At 50.9% G+C, this 19,062-nt stretch overlaps 1 protein-coding gene across 2 annotated transcripts; it reads right to left on the reverse strand.

Annotated features, from left to right (window-relative positions):
- Window positions 1-10,080: 10,080 nt before the first annotated feature.
- SYNDIG1L (synapse differentiation inducing 1 like) lies at window positions 10,081-18,804 on the reverse strand. Of its 2 annotated transcripts, none has more exons than XM_054447891.2 (3): window positions 18,278-18,804; window positions 16,813-16,953; window positions 10,081-10,144 (listed from the first exon to the last, which is right to left on the reverse strand). In XM_054447891.2, the coding sequence occupies exons 1-3, from the start codon at window positions 18,692-18,694 to the stop codon at window positions 10,091-10,093; spliced, it is 612 nt and encodes a 203-aa protein (XP_054303866.1). In that variant the 5' UTR covers window positions 18,695-18,804; the 3' UTR covers window positions 10,081-10,090. The 2 variants fall into 2 exon arrangements, with proteins under 2 accessions (XP_054303866.1, XP_054303865.1); XM_054447890.2 differs by lacking the exon at window positions 10,081-10,144 and adding an exon at window positions 14,862-16,657.
- Window positions 18,805-19,062: the final 258 nt, after the last annotated feature.

Raw genomic sequence — 19,062 nt, forward strand, 5'->3', positions numbered from 1 at the left:
CTGCAAACTCCACCTCCCGGGTTCAAGTGATTCTCCTGCCTCAGCCTCCTGAGTGGCTGGAATTATAGGCATGTGCCACCACACCCAGCTAATTTTTGTATTTTTAGTAGAGATGGGGTTTTGCTTTGTTGGCCAGGCTGGTCTCGAACTCCTGACCTCAGGTGATCTGCCCTCCTCGGCCTCCCAGAGTGCTGGGATTACAGGCACAAGCCACTGCTCCCAGCCCCTTTCCTGATTTTCAATTACCTGAAATCTCTCTTGTTACCATCCTCTGAAGTCCTTCCAGAACTGTCCTGTCCAGTATGGTGGCATGTGACTATGGAGCACTTGAAATGTGGCTAGTTTGAATTGAGATGTGTCGTAAGTGTAAAATATATACAGATTTCAAATACTTGGTACAAAAATATAGATACAAAGTCATTTAAAAATATTGATTAAATGTTCAAACAATAATATTTTGGCTATATTAAGTAAAATATATTAATATTAATTTCCCCTATTTGGTTTTACCCTTTAATGAGAATACTGGAAAATTTAAAATTACATAATTACATACATGGCTTGCAATTGTGGCTTACATTATGATTTTATTGGACAGCACTGTTCTAGAGCTAGTCTTTGCATTTGTTAAGTATGTATGTATGTATGTATTCCTTGGGGAAAAACCACACAAATAGGATAGTACATAGACTTCTGTAAATTTATTTTTGCACTGAATCATCTGTCTCAGAGATTGTATCATGTTTTGCATATTTAAGCCTGCTTCATTCTTTTTAATGTCTACATAGCATTCCATTAGATGACTATACCAGCATTTATGCAGCCAGCCCTCTACTGATGGGCATTTAGGTTGTTTCCAATCTTTTTTTTTTTTTTTTTTTTTTTTGAGACAGTGTATGGCTCTATCACCCAGGCTGGAGTGCAGTGGTGTGATCTTGGTTCACTGCAGCCTCGACCTCCCGGGCTCAAGTGATCCTCCCATCTCATCCTCCTGAGTAGCTGGGACTACAGGCACATGCCACCATGCCAGGCTGATTTTTGTATTTGTTGTAGAGATGGTGTCTCACTGTGTTGCCCAGACTGGTCTCAAACTCCTGAGCTCAAGTGATCCTCCCGCCTTGGCCTCCTAAAAAGCTGGGATTACAGACATGCACCATCTCGCCAGGCCTGTTTCCAATCTTTTAATGCTACCATAACACAAGGCTTCAGTGAGAATCCTTGAGCCTACATCTTTGGGCAGGTGGACAAGGGTATCTGTAGTATGACTTCCTAAAAATTGATTCATCACAAATACCTGTTCTTGGAATACTGTTGAAAGCTTATTGGCTTATCTCTTTGTGTCCTGCAGTGCCCAGGCCAGTGCACCACAGATTATTTGTTGAACTAAAAACTGAGACTTAGAGAAATTCTGAGCTGGAACAGTCCTCAGAGTTCACAGTTGTTTATATCTCAAACATTTTCTAAACTCCCATGGGCCTAGGCTGGGCATATGCTAGGCACAGGGGTTCACAGATGAACAGATGGGATTCTCTCTTCAAGGAGCTCACAGTAGAATAAGGAGACAGGCATGCAAACAAATGATTGAAATCAGTAGGTACTTTAATAAGGGTATATGTGAAACATAGTAGGGACATTTTATAGACAATGAAACCAAAGCCCATATGCCAAAGTGACTACTGTGTGATCATTGGTGTGGCTCTCTCTCCCTCTTTAGAATACCAACTTTCAGGATTTTTTTTTTTTTTTTTTTTTTTTTTGAGACAGGGTCTTGCTCTTTCACCCAGGCTGGAGTGCAGTGGCACAGTCACAACATACTGCAGCCTCAACCTCCTCATCTCAAGGGATCCTCCCACCTCAGCCTCCCAAATAGCTGGAACTACAGACACACGCCACCACACCTGGCTATTTTTAAATTTTTTGTAGAGACAACATCTCAACACGTTGCCCAGATTGGTCTCGAACTCCTAGGCTCAAGTGATCCTCCTGCCTCGGCCTCCCAAAGTGCTGGGGTTACAGGTGTGAGCGACTGCACCCAGCTAGACTTTCTGAAAGCTATGTTCTATCCTATCTATTTTACCTCCTTCATAAGCCTGAGTTCCCTTTCTCCTGCAGTCAGTATGCAGTAGTTACGGTGATGTCACAGGCACCGAGATTTGCTTTTTCACCTGGTCTCATTTAAGTGCCCCATCAACCTCGTGAAGCAGGTTGTTATCACCTGAATCAGTGCATACCCCGCCTTCGCCAACCACTGAGCTCTACTGCCTCTCCTCAGGGCTTTTGTCTGCTCTGCTCACCTGGTTCCTGGTCAGCAGGGCTGCTTGACAAGGTGTGACCAAGATACCAGCTGAGCACCGGGTGGTTACGGGTTTGTCCTCTGAATCCCAGTCTGGGCTCGGTTGCCAAATCCACCACTATTCACCGTGTGACCTCGAGCAGCTGCCACATCTACAGAATGGTCATGACAGTCCCTATCTCAGAGAGCCTGAGGGTGAGGAGTGAAGATAAAGTGCACACAAGGCTGAGAATGGTGGCCCACTCTGAGCCACCCACAGAGGAGGCTGTGCTGGTGGGGCTGACCACGTTATTTTAACCAGAGCCATAGAATCAGGTCCTGAGACCTACAAGCACTTCTCTTTCTATGATTCGTATTTTATAAGCTCTTGTCTACCAAACACATGTGTTTTTTTTGAGACGGAGTCTTGCTGTGTCGCCCAGGCTGGAGTGCAGTGGTACGATCTCGGCTCACTGGAACTTCTGCCTCCCGGGTTCAAGCGATTCTCCTGCTTCAGCCTCCTGAGTAGCTGGGATTACAGGCATGCCCACCATGCCTGGCTAATTTTTGTATTTTTAGTAGAGATAGGGTTTCACCATGTTGGTCAGGCTGGTCTTGAACCCCTGACCTCGTGATCTGCCCGCCTCAGCCTGCCAAAGTGCTGGGATTACAAGCATGAGCCACCGTGCCTGGCACCAAACACATCTTAGCCCAACAAAATGTAGTCAGATTTTAGATGAAAATATAGGGGACAGTCAAAACAAATTTTTCAAATTTGTCTTTAGCCAAAATAAATTTTATGGTCTTATCACAGATTTGGGAAAAGCTTGTAAAAATAGCTCACAGCCTTTATGGGTGAATGGATAAACAAATAGTGGTCTATCCAGACAATGGAATATTGTTCAGCCATAAAAAGAAATGAAGTGCCGATGCATGCTGTAATGTGGACGAACCTCAGAAACATTATGTAAAAGGAAAGCAGCCAGACATAAAAGGCCATGTATTGTATTTTTTCATTTATATGAAATATTCATAATAGGTAAATCCATAGAGACAGGACTCAGATTGGTGGTTTCCAAGGGCTTGGGCATGCGTGGGGATGGGGAGCACCTGCTTGCTGAGTGCAGGTTTCCTTTTGGGGTAACGACAGTGTTTTGAAACTAGATGGAGGTGGTGGTTGCACTACACTGTATATGAAATAAACACCACGGCATTATTCATTTTATGTTATGAGAATTTTACTTCAGTTTAAAAAAATAGTTCATGGACCCCTTGCCCTCATTCTCCTTTTGATCACACTTAGGGATCCTGATTAAGACCCCAGTTAGAAAGCACCAATCCTTTCACATTATGAGTGGGAGGCCAAAGCCCTGGGAGGTGGATGGAGGGGCTCTGCAGGGGGTCACAGAGCTGGTTCCAGCTGGGTCTCATTCATTGAAGAGATCTTTACTGGGAACCCATGTGCCCATCCCTGTTCTAAGCCCCAAGGAGTCAGCCATGAATAAGACCTAGGAGTCTCTTTCTCGTGGAGTTTGCATTCCAAACAGGGGAAGGCTGACCAACAGACCGGTAAACAAATGTCAGGAAGGAAGGGAGCTATGAAGAAAAATGAAATAGGTCAGGGGATAGGAGCAGGGTGGTTACTTAAGACAGGCCTGTCTGGGATGGCCTGGAGGAGGTGATGTTGGAGTGAGCAATGCAGATATGGCAGACACTGGGAGAAGGCTGTTTCTGGAGGAAGGACCAGGACCGGCCAGTGCAAAAGCCCAGGCAGGGGCATGCTTGGTGTGCACAAGGATCAGCACGGAGGCCATCCCCACTGGCCTCACTTCTGCAGAAAAGAGATGGTTTCTGCTGTGGAGAACGTAGTAGACTGTTTTATGCTTACCAGATGCTCAGTCAATATTTAATTGATGCTTAATCATGGAAGGAAGTTGGGAGTCTGGGCAGAGCCTGGGCAGGGGCCAGAGCTGGCTGGTGGAAGGGGAGAGGGCAGCTCCCCATCCTACTCGGCCTGGCCCCTGGCTGGGGAGCTCTGAGGCATCCCAGGTAGACTCCTGGGAGCAGGGGCGAGTGGGGCAGGGAGTGTTCAAGCAGCACTAGGTCCAGCAGCTCTGCCAGGGTGAGGATCCTTAATTGGCTTCTTGGAGTGTGGAATCCTCCACATCCTGCCCCTGGGAGATGGTGCAGCTGGAGAAGGCTGCTCATCACCCCTCTACCTGCAGGCTGTGGGAGTGTGAAAAGAGGGGATTCGGAGCCTGTAGGGGGACTGGAGGGGGCTTTGAGTTAAGGGGGCCAGCTGTGTTGGGCAGAGGGCTGGTGAGTAATGAGATGTTTCCCTGCTCACACAACCAGACACAGCTCCTGCCCAGGTTGAGGTAAAGAAGAAAGTGAAGAATTATTTCAGGTAGGAGTGGAAGCTGGTCCCTGCACCTGAGTTTTTCCCCCATTTTCAGACTCTTCTTTGCTGGAAGATGGGGTTTGAGGAGCGGAGGGTTAATCTGGAGACTGAAGACCTCGCAATGAATTCAAAGGCGCCCCACTTCCTTGCTAGTTGGGCAATTTAACTTACCTCTCTGAGCCTCAGTTTTATGGTCTATAAAATGTGGGCTAATTCAAAAAAGAATAAGCACAGTAGCTGGCATATGGTGGCACTTTAGAATCCAAGTCTAAAACTCTGAAGTCTCCTTTCATTGCCTGCTCGTGGTTTATCCAACGTAAGCAGGCAGCTATCCACAGGAAACCTCTGGCTCCAGCACATCCCTCCAGCTATCCTGAGCAACACACAGTTTCCCTGCATGGGCAGGGTGGCAAATGGCCTGTCTCCCAGGCAGGGGGCTGCGCAGTGGGAAGGGTATGGCAACCAGGACCTGCACTCATGCCACTGACACACGTCTCTGGCTGGATACTGGCTGTCATCCCCAACGCAGGGACCAACCCCCTCCCCAGGTCCTGATGGTTCTGTTTCCCAGGATCCCTGTTCCCTCTCTAGGTGTCTGTTCTGGGTCCCTATGGGCTGTGGGTTCCTATGGCTCTGTCCTCCTCGTAGAAGACCAAAGGCTATTCTTGGTCATCACCATCCACTAGCTGGCTTCACAGGTGCTAGGCAGTTTTGCCGGGCTTCTTGAGGTTGCAGGGAGCAGCTATTCCTTAAAACACACATGCCTCTCTCTATGACCCTAGTGTCATTTAGGGAAGGTAAGAGGAAAGAGGCAATGGGGGAAGTGAGGAGGGCAGAGAGAAACAGATCAGTGGCATCAGGCTTGAGGTTTGGGATGGGGTCATGACTGAGGTGCCTGAACTGTGGAGGAGGATGACCTGCGCTCAAATTCCCCTTGCTAGCTGGGTTTAGATTCCAACTTCCACCTATTAGCTGTGTGACAAAGGGCAAGTTACTTTACCTTTCTGGACCTCAGTTTCCTTATCCCTAAAGCAGGGATCTGAATAGAACCAGCCTCCTAGGGATATTCCAAGGGTTCACTGAGTAATATTTGTAAAGTGCTTAGAACAAGGTTTGGCACGGAGTAAATACTCTATCTTTTTATTATGATGCTTCAATTTATGTAGTTGATTTTATGAGTCTTTGACAGTCCTTTTGTTTTTGTTTGCTTAAGTTGTCACCTACCTGGGCACAGGAGTTATAATGTGAGAAGACAGACATTAATCTGATACTCAGAGAAATAAACGCACAATTGCAGCTGGAACCCGGGCTTTGAAGAAGGAGAACATGGGGCTCAAAGATTTCAATCATGGGAATAGACCTGGCCAGGCTGGGTAGAAGAGGGCTTCCCAGAGGAAGTGGCTTTAGAACCAAGGCAGGAAGGACGAATAGGAGCTAATTAGTCCAAGAAGGAAAGGAAAAGTATTTCAGGCAGAAGAAGTTGCATACGCAAAGACCCTGCAAGTGTGAAGGCCTGAAGGAAGGCAGACATGGTGGGGTGCAGAGAGCTTGGGGTGTGGTGTGAAGTGGCAGGGGCTCATAAGCAGGTTAGTTTGGTTTTTTATCTAAGAGAAATAGATGTCCTTTGAAAGCTTTAATCAAGGGAGGATGACTTGACCAAATTTGCCTTCAGGAAAGTTCAATTTGGCTAAAAAGAGGCCAGGGAGGGGACAGGGAGGACATTTCAGAGGGTTGCTTTTTTTTCCTCTCTGCATTAAAATCATCCTCGAAAAGAGACTGGACAGATTTATAATAGTATTAGAATATTTAAAAAATGTGACACATTTGTTTAACTTCAAACACATTTCAGCATTCTCAACATACAAAAAATAACAGAACATTACAAATCGTGTTTAAATACAGACAGTTCTTGAACTTTCATTGATGTGATGTCTCTTGCTTTGCTGATAATGAGGAGTTCTACAGTTTGTTTAAAAACAGTTTTCTGCTGGGCGTGGTGGCTCATGCCTACAATCCTAGCACTCTGAGAGGCCGAGGTGGGCAAAGTGGGCGGATCACTTGAGCCCAGGTGTTGGAGACCAACCTGGGCAACATGACAAAACCCTATCTCTACAAAAAAATACAAAAATTAGCCTGGCCTGGTGGCAGGTACCTGTAGTCCCAGCTACTCAGGAGGCTGAGGTGGGAGGATCACCTGAGCCCAGGGGGTTGAGGCTGCGGTGAGTCGAGGTCACGCCACTGCACTCCAGCCTGGGTAACAGAGTGAGACCCTGTCTCAAAAAAAAAAGTTTAAAAATTACCACACTTAACTAAAACAAACAAACAAAACCCCCCAAACACTTCTCATGCCAGCTGACCCTCTTTGTCCACAGCTAAGAATGGCAGCAGAATGCTGTGTCACTATATGGAGAAACAAGACAACTTGGAGCTAAATGGAAGCCCTGCAGAGTCAACAGGTCCAGCCTCACAGTGCACGCCCTGAGCTACAGCCCCTCCAACAGGCATCTTCCCCCACAGCCTCAATGCCAAGCAAGGAGCCGTCAAGAGTCTGCCTTGGTTGTTTTGTTCTTTTTACAAACCGTACATATATACAATTGATAACTCAGGATTTCTAGTCAATAACCAGATAGTTAACACCACCTTATTAAAAAAAAAAGCCAGAAACATCTTTAAATGCCTTGTCACTCCAATAGCAAAGCGCACAGAATGAGAACACAAGAGCGCCTTTTCATTTTAAAAATGTTTGGAAATACGTACAACTTTCATAGCATTTCAGAGTGCTCCAGACACCACTGCCGCTTCATGTATACCACTGACAATTTCTAGACCACTTTGAGAGGCTACAGTATGATCATGATCAAATTTTGTAATTAAACCTAATAAGGGCAACAGGCACTACTTCTCAAATAAGAGATGTGTCAATTACAGCGCTCCCCTACTCTAAGGCAGGAGTGTCCGATCTTTTGGCTTCCCTGGGCCACACTAGAAGAAGAATTGCCTTGGGCCACACATGAAATACACTAATAATAACGATAGCTGATGAGCTAAACACACGCGCGTGCACACACACACACACACACTTCATAATGTTTCAAGAAAGTTTACGAATTTGTGTTGGGCAGCATTCAAAGCTGTCCTGGGCTGTGTAGGCTACAGGTTGGACAAGCTTGCTCTAAGGTACTTACAAGGAAACAGATAAACTATGTTTAAAATTTCTTGCCAGGTGTGGTGGCTCACGCCTGTAATTCCAGCACTTCAGGACTTTGGGAGGCCGACGTGGGGGAATCACTTGAGGTTGGGAATTCGAGACCAGCCTGGCCAACATGGCGAAACCCTGTCTCTACTGAAAATACAAAAATTAGCTGAGTGCGGTGGCATGCACCTTTAGTCCTAGCCACTTGGGAGGCTGATGCATGAGAATCACTTGAATCTGGGAGGCAGAGGTTGCAGTGAGCAGAGATTGTGCCACTGTACTCCAGCCTGGGAGACAGAGCAAGATTCCGTCTCAAAACAAAACAAAACAAACACATAGCATAAAATTTACCATCTTACCCATTTTAAGTGTACGGTTCAGTACAATTAAGTACCTGCATGTTGTTTTGCAACAGATCTCTAGAACTTTCTCAATTTGCAAAGCTGAAACTCTATGCCCATTAAACAAATCCCAGTTTTTCCCTCCCCCAGCTCCTGGCAATCACCATTCTTCTTTCTCTTTCTAGGAATGTGACTACTCGAGGTACCTCACATAAATGGAATCATCTAGTATCTGTTCTTTGGAGACTGGCTTATTTCACTTAGCCTGATGTCCTTAAAGTTCATCCATGTTGCATCATGTGATAGGTCATTTAAGAGGTTTTGCAGGAGTCTGAGTAAGAGCTGATGGGGGCTTGGATTAGGGCTTAGAGATGGTGATGGCAGGAAATAGAGTCAGGGAGATTGGGGAGTGGTAGAGTCACAGGACTTGGTGAAGGATGGGAAAGTGCTCCTATTTTCTGGCCTTGGTCTTCAGAGGTGACTGTGGACAGGCCAGTGGTACCCAGACTTGTAGGCTCCTTTGGACAATGGGGGTTGGGGGTGACCCAGGGTCTAAGTTGGATGCAGAGGAAACCAAGGAAGAACCTCTTCTCTATCCTCAGCCCACAGCCTGGGGGAGACCAGAGGAGGAGAGCAGCGAGTAGCTGCTCTGGCTTCTTTGTTCCCCTTGTTTATTCTTCCTACAGAGCACAGACCTTGCAGCACCAGAAGGGTGGTCTTTATGGCATCCCTGATGAAAGGGGGGAGGAGGTGGGTAAAGTTCTGTGCTGTGTCCCTTTGCAGATACCACCAGGCTGGGCACCCCACGGGCTCATACTGCTGTTTCTGGTCTCTTTGATCGTCCTTGGAATTGTAAAGTCCTTGCCACCTAGAGACTTCCTCCCTGCTCCCATCTCCCCCAAGACGTGGGTGATTTTCCCATTGAAGAAGAAATTAAAGTGGAAAGAACCTTGCCCCGACTCCCTCCAGCCTGGAGGCAAGTCACTTCTTTCCCAGTGATGTTAACAGTGAACAAGAGTCTGTTGAAGGCAGTCCCTACATCAGACCTGGGATGCCCTGAGCAAACACGAGCTCCATCCTCAGAAAAGCAGATGTGTAGATGTGGCCGTCATGTCGATATGAACAGGTGTAGTGGTGGTTCACGAAAGAGGGTGGCTAGTTCTACCTGGTGTTGGGGCTGGGGTGAGTTGACAGAAACAGCTGCCGAGAAAATGAGGTTTTCTTGAGACGTGTCTTGGAAAATTATTTTTATTAGTTTGGAAGAAAAGAATTTCAGGGTGTGGAGGCAGATAAGAGAATCACAGGCAGGGGGAGCAGCCTAAACAAAGGCAGCGAGACGGGAAACAGGCCCTGCCTTCAGCTTGCTGCCAGAGGAGATCTGCCCAGAGATCATCAGGGGCTGGAGCTATCGGGACTTTGGCTATTATCTCTGGCTATGGAAGGGATGGGGCTGAGGGAGGTGACACACTTCTGGCAGGGAAGCCATTTAAATGGTGGTCAGCTGGAGATAATTTTAAAGAAATTCCATATAGCACTTACGGGACACTCAATGTTGCGGGAGCCATACAAGTGTTAATTCATGTAATATTCACAGTCATCTTAATGGGGTCAGTCACCATCACGATCCCCGTTTTCCAGATGAGAAAACACCAAGCAACATCTTACCCGAAGTTGCACAGAGGCTGGGGATGGGATTTGAACTGGGTGGTGGGCTCCCCTCTGCTCTTAACCACTGGGCTGTGCTCTGGGCCAGCCAGCTCAGAGCGCAAGTGTTAGGGACAGGACTGGAGGAAGTTAATGAGGGAAAATGGCCAGGAGTTGGCTTCAGGGAGGGAGGCAGTGGGTGAGGGTGGAGCCACAGCAGGCTCCCAGAGGCCGAGGCATCATTCACTGATCTGTGGAACTGGGAAAGGCCTCACAGTCCTCAGTCTTCCTGTCTGTGAAATGGGGACAAGAACACCAGCCTCAGTGGTAGAGAGAGTGGTGTGAAGGTCCTTTGTGCACCCAGGGTTCTCTGTCAACGTAGCCTGGCCCTGCTGCCTCACCCCAGACCTGCCCACTGGTGCAAGCACACTCACTGTCCCCTTTGTCCCCTTCTGGCTGCCTCTGAGGGATCCTGCCCCCTGGGAGTTCCTTTCTCTGTCATTTCCTGGAGGAGCTAGAACCGGCTTTGAAACCCGCCTGGCTCTTTAGTGGGAGAGAGGTAAAAGCAGTTCAAGGGATGTGGGCTGGAAGTATTTGGAAATGCAGATGGGCCGCACGAGCACCTTTTATTTTTGTTCAGAACATCTGAGTCTCTCCGTGGGGACTCCCCCGCCCAGAGTAGCGCCTCCCCCCATGGCAGAGAGGATGAGAGAGCACCCGGGGGCTGCCAAAAGCAAGGCTGTCGCTCTCCTGCCCCACCCCTACCAAGCCACCAAAAATAGAAGGGCCAAGGTGTCAGCCCCAGGGAGGGGCCAGCCGGGGAAGCCTTTGAAGCCGGAAACAGCCTGGGAAGGAAGGCTGAGAGAAGCAAGTTTGTTAATATTCATTGGGCAGCAGCGGCAGTTGTCCCTGGGTTTTCTGTTTCCAAGGCAAGCAGACATCACCAGCCTAGCTCAGCAAGTCCAGGGCCTGTGAGGCAAGGCCTGGGCTTGGCTGGTGACTTGCTGTGTGACACTGGGCAACTGGCAACCCTTTCTGGGTCTCTGTTGTCTCATCTATAGCACGAGAGATTGTGACTAGATCACCTCCCGGGTTCCTTCCTGCTGCAGCGTTCCAGGACTCACACCTTTGGCCACTGACCCCTGCCCCACCTTCTGAGTGGGGCTCAGGGACTGTGCGGAGTCTCTGGGAAGCAGCAGGGTGCAGAGTGGTGCATGTGCCCAGGGGCAACATCAGAGCCATTTAACCACCAGGGCAGTCAGGCTTGGACAGATGCATTTGGGAGGGGGTGGGGCCCTGTGTCAGCTGTTAACACTTCAGCTCCTGGAGTGGAGAAGTCTGGAGTTCTGGGGAGGGGCCGGGGAGGCAGGAGAGGGAAACACTGGGAGGGTTTAGGGCTTGGCCTGTTTATCAACTACTGTGGAAGTATTTCACTGTTCTGACAATCCCTGCAGCTGTGTCCACGGACCTGCTGTCTATCCGCCCTGTTCATGGGGAGGGAGAGATGGAGAAGGCTGCCGGGGTTCTGGGAGTGGGTTTCTAGTCCTTCCCACCATCAGAAAAATTCCTGTCACTCAGAGTGGGGCTAGGTCACTGTTGCCCCTTGGTCCAGCCCCCAGGACCCCTGGCCTGCCACCCTTAGGACACCCCTTCTTCCCTGGGGCTGGGGAACAGTGAAGGGAGGCTCTCCTCCCACTACTTTGCCCACAGCCCCCGTGGCTCCACTTGCCCAGCAGCTGCCCTGGACCACAGGCCAGGTGGCCTCAGTTCCTGGCTCCTCTGGGGCTGCCCCCTCTGCCATCTGCCGACCCCCACACAGGGCCCATTTGGCCATCCTCCCTTATATCCCACGTCCCCTAGGTGAGGCCCTTTTCCATCCCATTCCAGCCTGGCCTGTAGGGGAGAAAGTTGAGATGGGGTTGGAGGGTGGGGGCGGCCAGAGCAGGTCCAACATCAGGGCAGCTGCGGGGACGGGGGCTGGGTTCTTGCTGCAGGGCCCCCACTCTGCTGGCTGCCCTGACTTCCCTGTGCAGCAATTTCAGTTTCTATTTTGAACAGTTTGGGTTGGTTGCTTCTCTGTCTTCCTGCTGGGTGTTTATAGTGAGGAAAATAATTGGTAATATTTGCACAGATATGCTGGCATTGCAGCTCGTCACGGGCACCTTTACCCAGGGGACCCTCCCTGCCCCCAGCCTGTCTCTGCCAGCCTGAGGAACCAGCCTGAAGGGGAGTAGCTGAAGCCCCTATGCCTCCCAGGGGCCTCAGGCAGCCAGACGCAGGCAGAGCTGGGAAGCAGGAGGCCTCAAGTGCCCCAGGCGTGCCAGAGGCGGCCCTTAGCTGGAAGGGGGTGGGTGGGTGGGTGTCTGTGCTCCAGGGACTGATCAGGACAAGCCTGGGCTCCACAGGATGGATCCTTTCTAGGGGCTGCATGAGGGAGGCCCCCAGGGCTTTGTTTCTGATTCCATTTTCTCCTACAGAGCCTGAATTTGCAGCTGAGGGTATGGATGGGGTGAAAAGGAGAGGGGCAGGTCCAGGGTTGAAAATAGAAAATTGTGGCCAGGCGCCGTGGCTCACACCTGTAATCCCAGCACTTTGGGAGGCCGAGGCAGGCGGATCACCTGAGGTCAGGAGTTCCAGACCAGCCTGACCAACATGGTGAAACCCCATCTCTACTAAAAATACAAGATTAGCTGGGTGTGGTGCCATGCATATGTAATCCCAGCTACTCGGGAGGCTGAGGCAGGAGAATCACATGAACCTGGGAGCCAGAGGTTGTAGTGAGCCGAGATCGCACCATTGCACTCCAGCCTGGGCTACAAGAGTGAAACTCCATCCCCCCCACAAAAAAAGATAGAAAATTGTTTGGCTTCTCTTTCCCCTTCTGAAAGCCTGGAACAGCATTTCAGAGGGCTGGGAAGGAGGTGAGAATTGTGGACCGTGAGGCTGCCTGCCCAGCCCAAGCAGAGCCTGGACCAGGGTGCACGCTGCCCAGTGCCTTTTCCGGGGCCCCAGCCAGGCTGGTGATGGGTGGGACCACAGCACAGGCAGGGCCAGGTGAGACTCCTCAGCCACCGTGCCTCCTTCTCTTCCTCCTTTTTTAAAAATAATCTCTCTTTTTTTTTGACAGGGTCTCACTCTGTCACCTAGGCAGGAGTACAGTAGTGTGGTCATGGCTCACTGCAGCCTCGACCTCCCAGGCTCAAACGATCCTCCTGCCTCAGCCTCCCATGTAGTAGTGCGACCACAGGCATGCACCACCATCCATCACGACCAGCTAGTTTTTAAATTTTTTTGTGGAGATGGGGTCTCACTATGTTGCCCAGGCTGGTCTTGAACTCCCGGGCTCAAGCAATCCTCCTGTCTCAGCCTCCCAAATTGCTGGGATTACAGGTGTGAGCCTCCTTCTTCACCTCTTGTATGTGAACGTGGTGCATGTGTGGGTATGTGTGTGCATACAGCTTTTGCACGTGTGGGCTGTGCCTGTGTACGTGTGCATGTGTGTGCACAAAGGTTTGCGTGGTGCATGGCTGTGCCTATGTGTATGTGTATGCCTGTGTGTGGGTACATGTATGTGCAAGTGTGTGCATATATATGGAACATGTACATGTGTGCGTGAACATGCATGCTGTGTGCCGGGGTTTGGCTTCTCCCAGAAGCCAACCCTGAGACAAGGGTTCAATTGTAGGCGGTTTATTGGGAGATGATCCCAGGAAGCACGGTTGGGAAGTAGGGAAGGAGGCAGGGAGAGGGAGTCAGCCAATGAAGGGCATGTATCAAGCAGAGTGCTGCTGCAGGCAACTGAACTCAGGCCCACTGGGGAGCCCAGGGAACCTGTGTAGAACACGACTGAAACAGCCTTCAGTGTGAAGAGGTGAATGCAGAGGGGACCTAGGTGGGCACCAGCGCATCTGCTGCTGGGTGGGTGGGTGTGGTGGACGTGGTGGTATGCCGTTCAGGGCCCCTTCAGGAAGGATGGACAGCTTTCCAGCTGCTGCAGGTCCTGGCAGCAAACAGTCTTCAGGGCAAATCTTTTTGCGTTGTCTCAGCTGAAGACCACTGCCTAGCCTGAGGTCACACCCTCTTTCTGGGTGGCCCACATCTAATGACTGGTCAATGAGGGAGTGGAAAGACCTGGCTCTTCACCCCAGTTTGGGTCAACTCTGGCTCCCCTGTGGGTTGGCCCAGCCTGTCATTCAGGACTGCATTGCAGCCTGACCTCTCCCTCTGCCCATATCTGCCTCCCTCTCCATGCTTTTACAAATGTTATCCCAACAGCAGCCCCTCATATCCATCTCACAGGCTAATCTCTGTTTCTGGGGTTCACGACCCAGCAGCATGTGTGTGTGCATACGTGTATAGCTGTGTCTTACAAGTAGGTACACACGTGGATATGGGATGTGCATAACCTGCCTCCCCAGGGCCCTCCATCCAAGTGACCTAGAGGCCAGGCCAGTCCCTGTGCTGGCCCAGGCAGGCTCCTGGGGGCTCAGTTCTGAGAGGATATTGGAGATTTGGTGCTGAGCTGAGGCCTGAGGCAGGCAGAGATGCCTTCCTCTCCACATTGTCCAGGAGCAGCTCCTGGGATGGAAGAGATGGTGAACCCAGGAGCAGGCAGCAGGGGCGTGGAATCCTTGACCCCCTCACACCCTGTATCCACCCTTGGTAGCTCCAGGCAGCTCCATGGAGCCTCAGTCACCTTGGCTCACATCCCTTCCTCCTTGTCCTCCAAGGCTCTTGAGCCTAGAAGGGCTTTTTTTCCAGGCACGGATCTTGCTTTGGCTTGCCTAGAGCAAGCCAAATGCAGGCCATCACTCTACAGCCAGACTACTCCAAGCAGAGAAATCCTGGGATGGTGCAGACACTCTGGCCACCGCTCCTCCTAAGGCCCATACGTGGGCTTGTCCTCTCCACAGGCTGCCAGGGGTCAGAGCAGCAGACATAGCAATAGGTCAGTCTTGGAGAAGAATGGGATTCACAGGTAGCACAGCAAGATACCTAGAGGGCACCAGGTGTTACAGAAACGTTTATTACAGGGATAAATCAGTACAATAATGGGACCTTAAAACTGCTGTGATGCAAGAGTGGAGGGCTGGGCAGTGCCCGAGGCAGGGGAGGACAGTGGGACAAAGGATGCTCAGTGGTGGAGCCACAGCCCTGGGCTCTGGATGGGGCATGGGAATGACCAGGTTCCCACATCATGCACAGCAGGGGCCTGTAGCTTAAGTCCAGACAGGCCTGCCCAAATTGGTGCTGCCCCCCTGCCTACCTGGAGATGTCTCTAAAATTCTGGATGTGCCCTAGTGGCTGAGGGTGTTGAGAGTGGCACTGAGCAGAGGTATCAGTGAAGATGCCCCAGGGGTAACCAGGTACCCACCACTGACCCCCTAGCATTCAGAGATGGGAAAACATCATTGGTCTTTGAGAGACAGGTGTGACGTTCCTCCTTGAGTTGGCGGAACCCTTAGGAATGGCTGTAGTTTGGCTCCAGCCCGGATGTTCCAGGCAGAATCCAAACAGCCTGAAAGCTTCCCATGGAAGGCTCCTGCCACATCCCTGCCTACAAATACAAAGAGTTATGTGACCAAATCCCTTAGATGAATTCTATTCATCCTAGGCCTTGCTCAAGGGATACCTCCTCCAGGAAGCCTTCCTAAGCACTGCTGACTACTCAGCAGGCCATTCCTTCCCTGAGTCCCTTCCCTCACCTATACTCACTACTCCCTAGGGTCTCTCCTTGCTGTGTTTTCTGCAGGGCTGGACCTAGGGCCCTGCACTCAGTGGCTGGTGAGCTGAGGGCACTCTCTGGGTCTAGTCTACTTGTGATGGCACCAGCTCACGGACCTCCAGGCAAAGCCCAGAAAAGAATGATGGGGGTGGGGAGTGGGGGCAGAGTAGGAAGACTCATGTAGTCCAGCAATATTTCAGGACCCTCTAGTCTCTGTCATTGCAACTGCCTTTTGCACCTGCATGAAGAAGCTCCAAGAACCTGCCCTTGGTTCAGAGTTTACATACCGAGGCTCCTCTTCCCAATCTAGAATCTACAGTGCCTCACAAGCCCATGGGGAGAAAAGCACCCTCTAGAATCAGAGACAGCAAGAGGCCCCCTTGCCTCCACATATTTCCTTCTTGGCCTGCTGAGGTCTGGGCATGATGGGGCCAGACAGTGGAGTTGGGGGAAGCTCAGGCTGTCCCCAGGTGAAGATCCCTGTGGGCTGAAAGGATTGGGACAGGTCCCCTTGTGCCCTGGGCACCCCCTTTCCTCCCTGTAACCTCCTGCTCTTTCTCTGTGGGGAGGTTGGCAGAGTAGGTGGTGGGCTGGCTGTAGGGCAGGAGATCCTCTAGGGAATGGGCGGAATGGACTGAGCTAGGCCCTGCTGGGATGGCCTGGTGGGCAGCCCTGCCTTCTGTTTCCCGTCTGTAGCCTGGGTTAGAGAGTGGCGCCCCGGGCCCTGCTCTGGGGCTGGGAGCAGGGGTCAAGCAGAAGTGAAGGCTGAGCTCTGCAGGCTGCGGAATGGGGGTCTCCCCCTCAGCAAGCCACTCTCACGGGATCATCTTCAGGGGCCGGGCCTTTCCATAGGGTCTGCAACCCCAAGCCTCACTGCTTCCTCAGGTGGGCAGGGGAGTCAGGATGCAGGCCCTACTGGCTACTAGCCATGACCGTTCTGGGACATGTAAGCTGCCAGAGCCACCACCACAGCCACGTAGAGACCGGCCCCCACGGCGATGGCGAGTGTGGCTAGGAAGAGGGCCCGGCGGGAGGTGGTGCTGGCCAGGCGGAAGTCCCCTTTGGAGATGGCCTTGCTGGTCTAGGGAGAAAGACATGCTGATGAACAGGAGTGTCCCCACACCCAGCCAAACAGCCCAGCCTGCCAGGCCCCTGACCCCATCCTGCAGACGGGATGCCAAGCCTTCCAGTACAGGGACGGGCCAGAGAAGGGACCTGGGCCCCAGGTGCTCTTACCCCCTGGGAGAAGTAGAAGGCAGCAATGCCCAGTGGCCAGAAGCAGCAGAGCATGGAGAAGAGAGTAAGGCCCAGGTGGTCCCTGGGAGGCAGCGTGAGGAAGTTGTCTTCACTTTCACTCTCGGTTGAAGTGGCATCGCTCTGCAAAACAGTGGGGTTTGGTGACCAGGACCGGGATCAGCCCAGCCCCATCAGGCTGGCAAGAGGTTTTTAAAAAGGCAATACCCAGTGGCCAGCGACATGGAGCAACAGACAGTCTCTTCTGCCGCAGGTGGGGGTGTAGGCTGGCCTTGGCACTTTCTACCAAAAGCCTTAACAATGGCACAATGATTCCACTTTTAGGAATTTATCATGAGGAAAGAAGGTAAATACCTACATCCAGGGTTGTTCATCATAGGATAGCAATTGTGAAAGAAGAGAAACACTCTCAATTGGCCGGTCGCAGCGGCTCACACCTGTAATCACAGCACTTTCGGAGGCCGAGGTGGGTGGATCACCTGAGGTCAGGAGTTCGAGGCCAGCCTGGCCAACATGATGACACTCCCTCTCTACTAAAAATACAAAAATTAGCTGGGCATGGTGGCAGGTGCCTATAATCCCAGCTACTTGGGAGGCTGAGGCAGGCGAATCACCTGAACCTAGGAGGCAGGGGTTGCAGTGAGCCGAGATCGCGCCATTGCACTCCAGCCTGGGCGACAGAGCGAGACTCCATCTCAAAAAAAAAAAAAAAAAAAAGAAACACTTTCAATGACCAGTGACCAGGAGACTATGTTAATAAATGATGGAAGAACTCACAATGGAAGACCATGTAACCATTAACAATCACCTCTCAGGAATACATTAAATTACATGGAGCAATACTAAAATATGTTGCTTAGAGAAATTAAATCAGATTATAAAACTATGTACAGCAAGATTTCTTCTGGGGAGTGTGCTGGGGGAAAATGTGAATAAGAGACTTACACAATCATCCACCAAAATGTTGTCTTTGAGTGTGCTGGGTTTAAATTATTTGTATAATTAAGAAAACAAGAATAAGTGCTATTGAACAATGAAATAGTCAACCCAAAGCTAGTGTTTCTCAAAGCATCGGCTGTACATGTGTCCCAAGTCCCTTTTCTTTGGTAGTATACAGATTCCTGGGCCCCAATCCAGGCCTATTAGATCTCAATACCTGGTGATGGGGCTCTGGGAACTTGCATTTTATTTATTTATTTATTTTTATTTTTTTGAGTCAGGGTCTTGCTCTATCACCCAGGCTGGAGTGCAGTGGCGCAATCATAGCTCACTGCAGCCTCAACCTCCTGGGCTCAAGCAATCCTCTCACTTCAGCCTCTTGATTAGCTGGGACCACAGGCACATGCCACCATGCCAGGCTAATTTTTATTTATTTATTTATTTTGTACAGTCGGGGTCTCCTTGTGTTGCTCATGCTGGAATCTGCATTTTAACCTCATGCACTCACCTCCTCTTCCTCCTGGTCGTCCTCCTGGTCCCGCAGCTCCTCTTGTACCCCGTAGGACACAGTCTGGATGGTGATATTCTCTGCAGCTTGGCCAAGTCCTGTGGGCTGCTCTAGAGGCCCCTCCTGGGGCTCCCTGTCCTCTGTGAAGCTGGTCTCACAGCTGCTTGCCCTGGGCTCCTTGACCTTGTCTCTCCCCAGGAGGCAGCTGGGCCGGTACCAGGCCTCCACAGCCAGCTGCAGGGACCCTGGGTCCAGGAGCTGGTGGGCTCCAGCAGGCCCAGTGCCGCCTAGGAGGTAGGAATAGAGCTTTTCCTGGCAGGACCAGCTGGGTGGGGTCTCCGGGTAGGGATAGGGGCCATGGAGGTGGGCAGGGCTCCTGGGCAGCAGCGGGTTCTGTAGTTCACTCAGACTCTCCATGGTTCTGGGGCAGCTGCTAGGGAGGGGGACCTGGGCCAGCTGAGCAGTCCTCAGAGCCTGTCGGAAGAGCAAGACAGACAAGCACTGAGGCCAGGGCACTGGAGGCAGGACCCAAAGTGGTGAAGAGCATGGGTCCTGCAGTCTGACTTGGCTCGAACTCTGCCTCTGCCCTTTGCAAGATGCGGGACCTGGAACTGGCTACTTCACTTCTCAGGGCCTCCATTTCTCTGTCTATGGATTGGGGCTGGCAGTAGTGCTTACCCCACAGAGTTGGCTTAGTCATTTGTCCATTCAACACATATTTATTGAGCATCAGCTATATGCCAGGCACTGTACCAGATGCTTGGGGTACCATGGTGAGAAAGATG

Source organism: Pongo pygmaeus, chromosome 15, assembly GCF_028885625.2.
Source record: "Pongo pygmaeus isolate AG05252 chromosome 15, NHGRI_mPonPyg2-v2.0_pri, whole genome shotgun sequence".
NCBI lineage: Eukaryota > Metazoa > Chordata > Mammalia > Primates > Hominidae > Pongo > Pongo pygmaeus.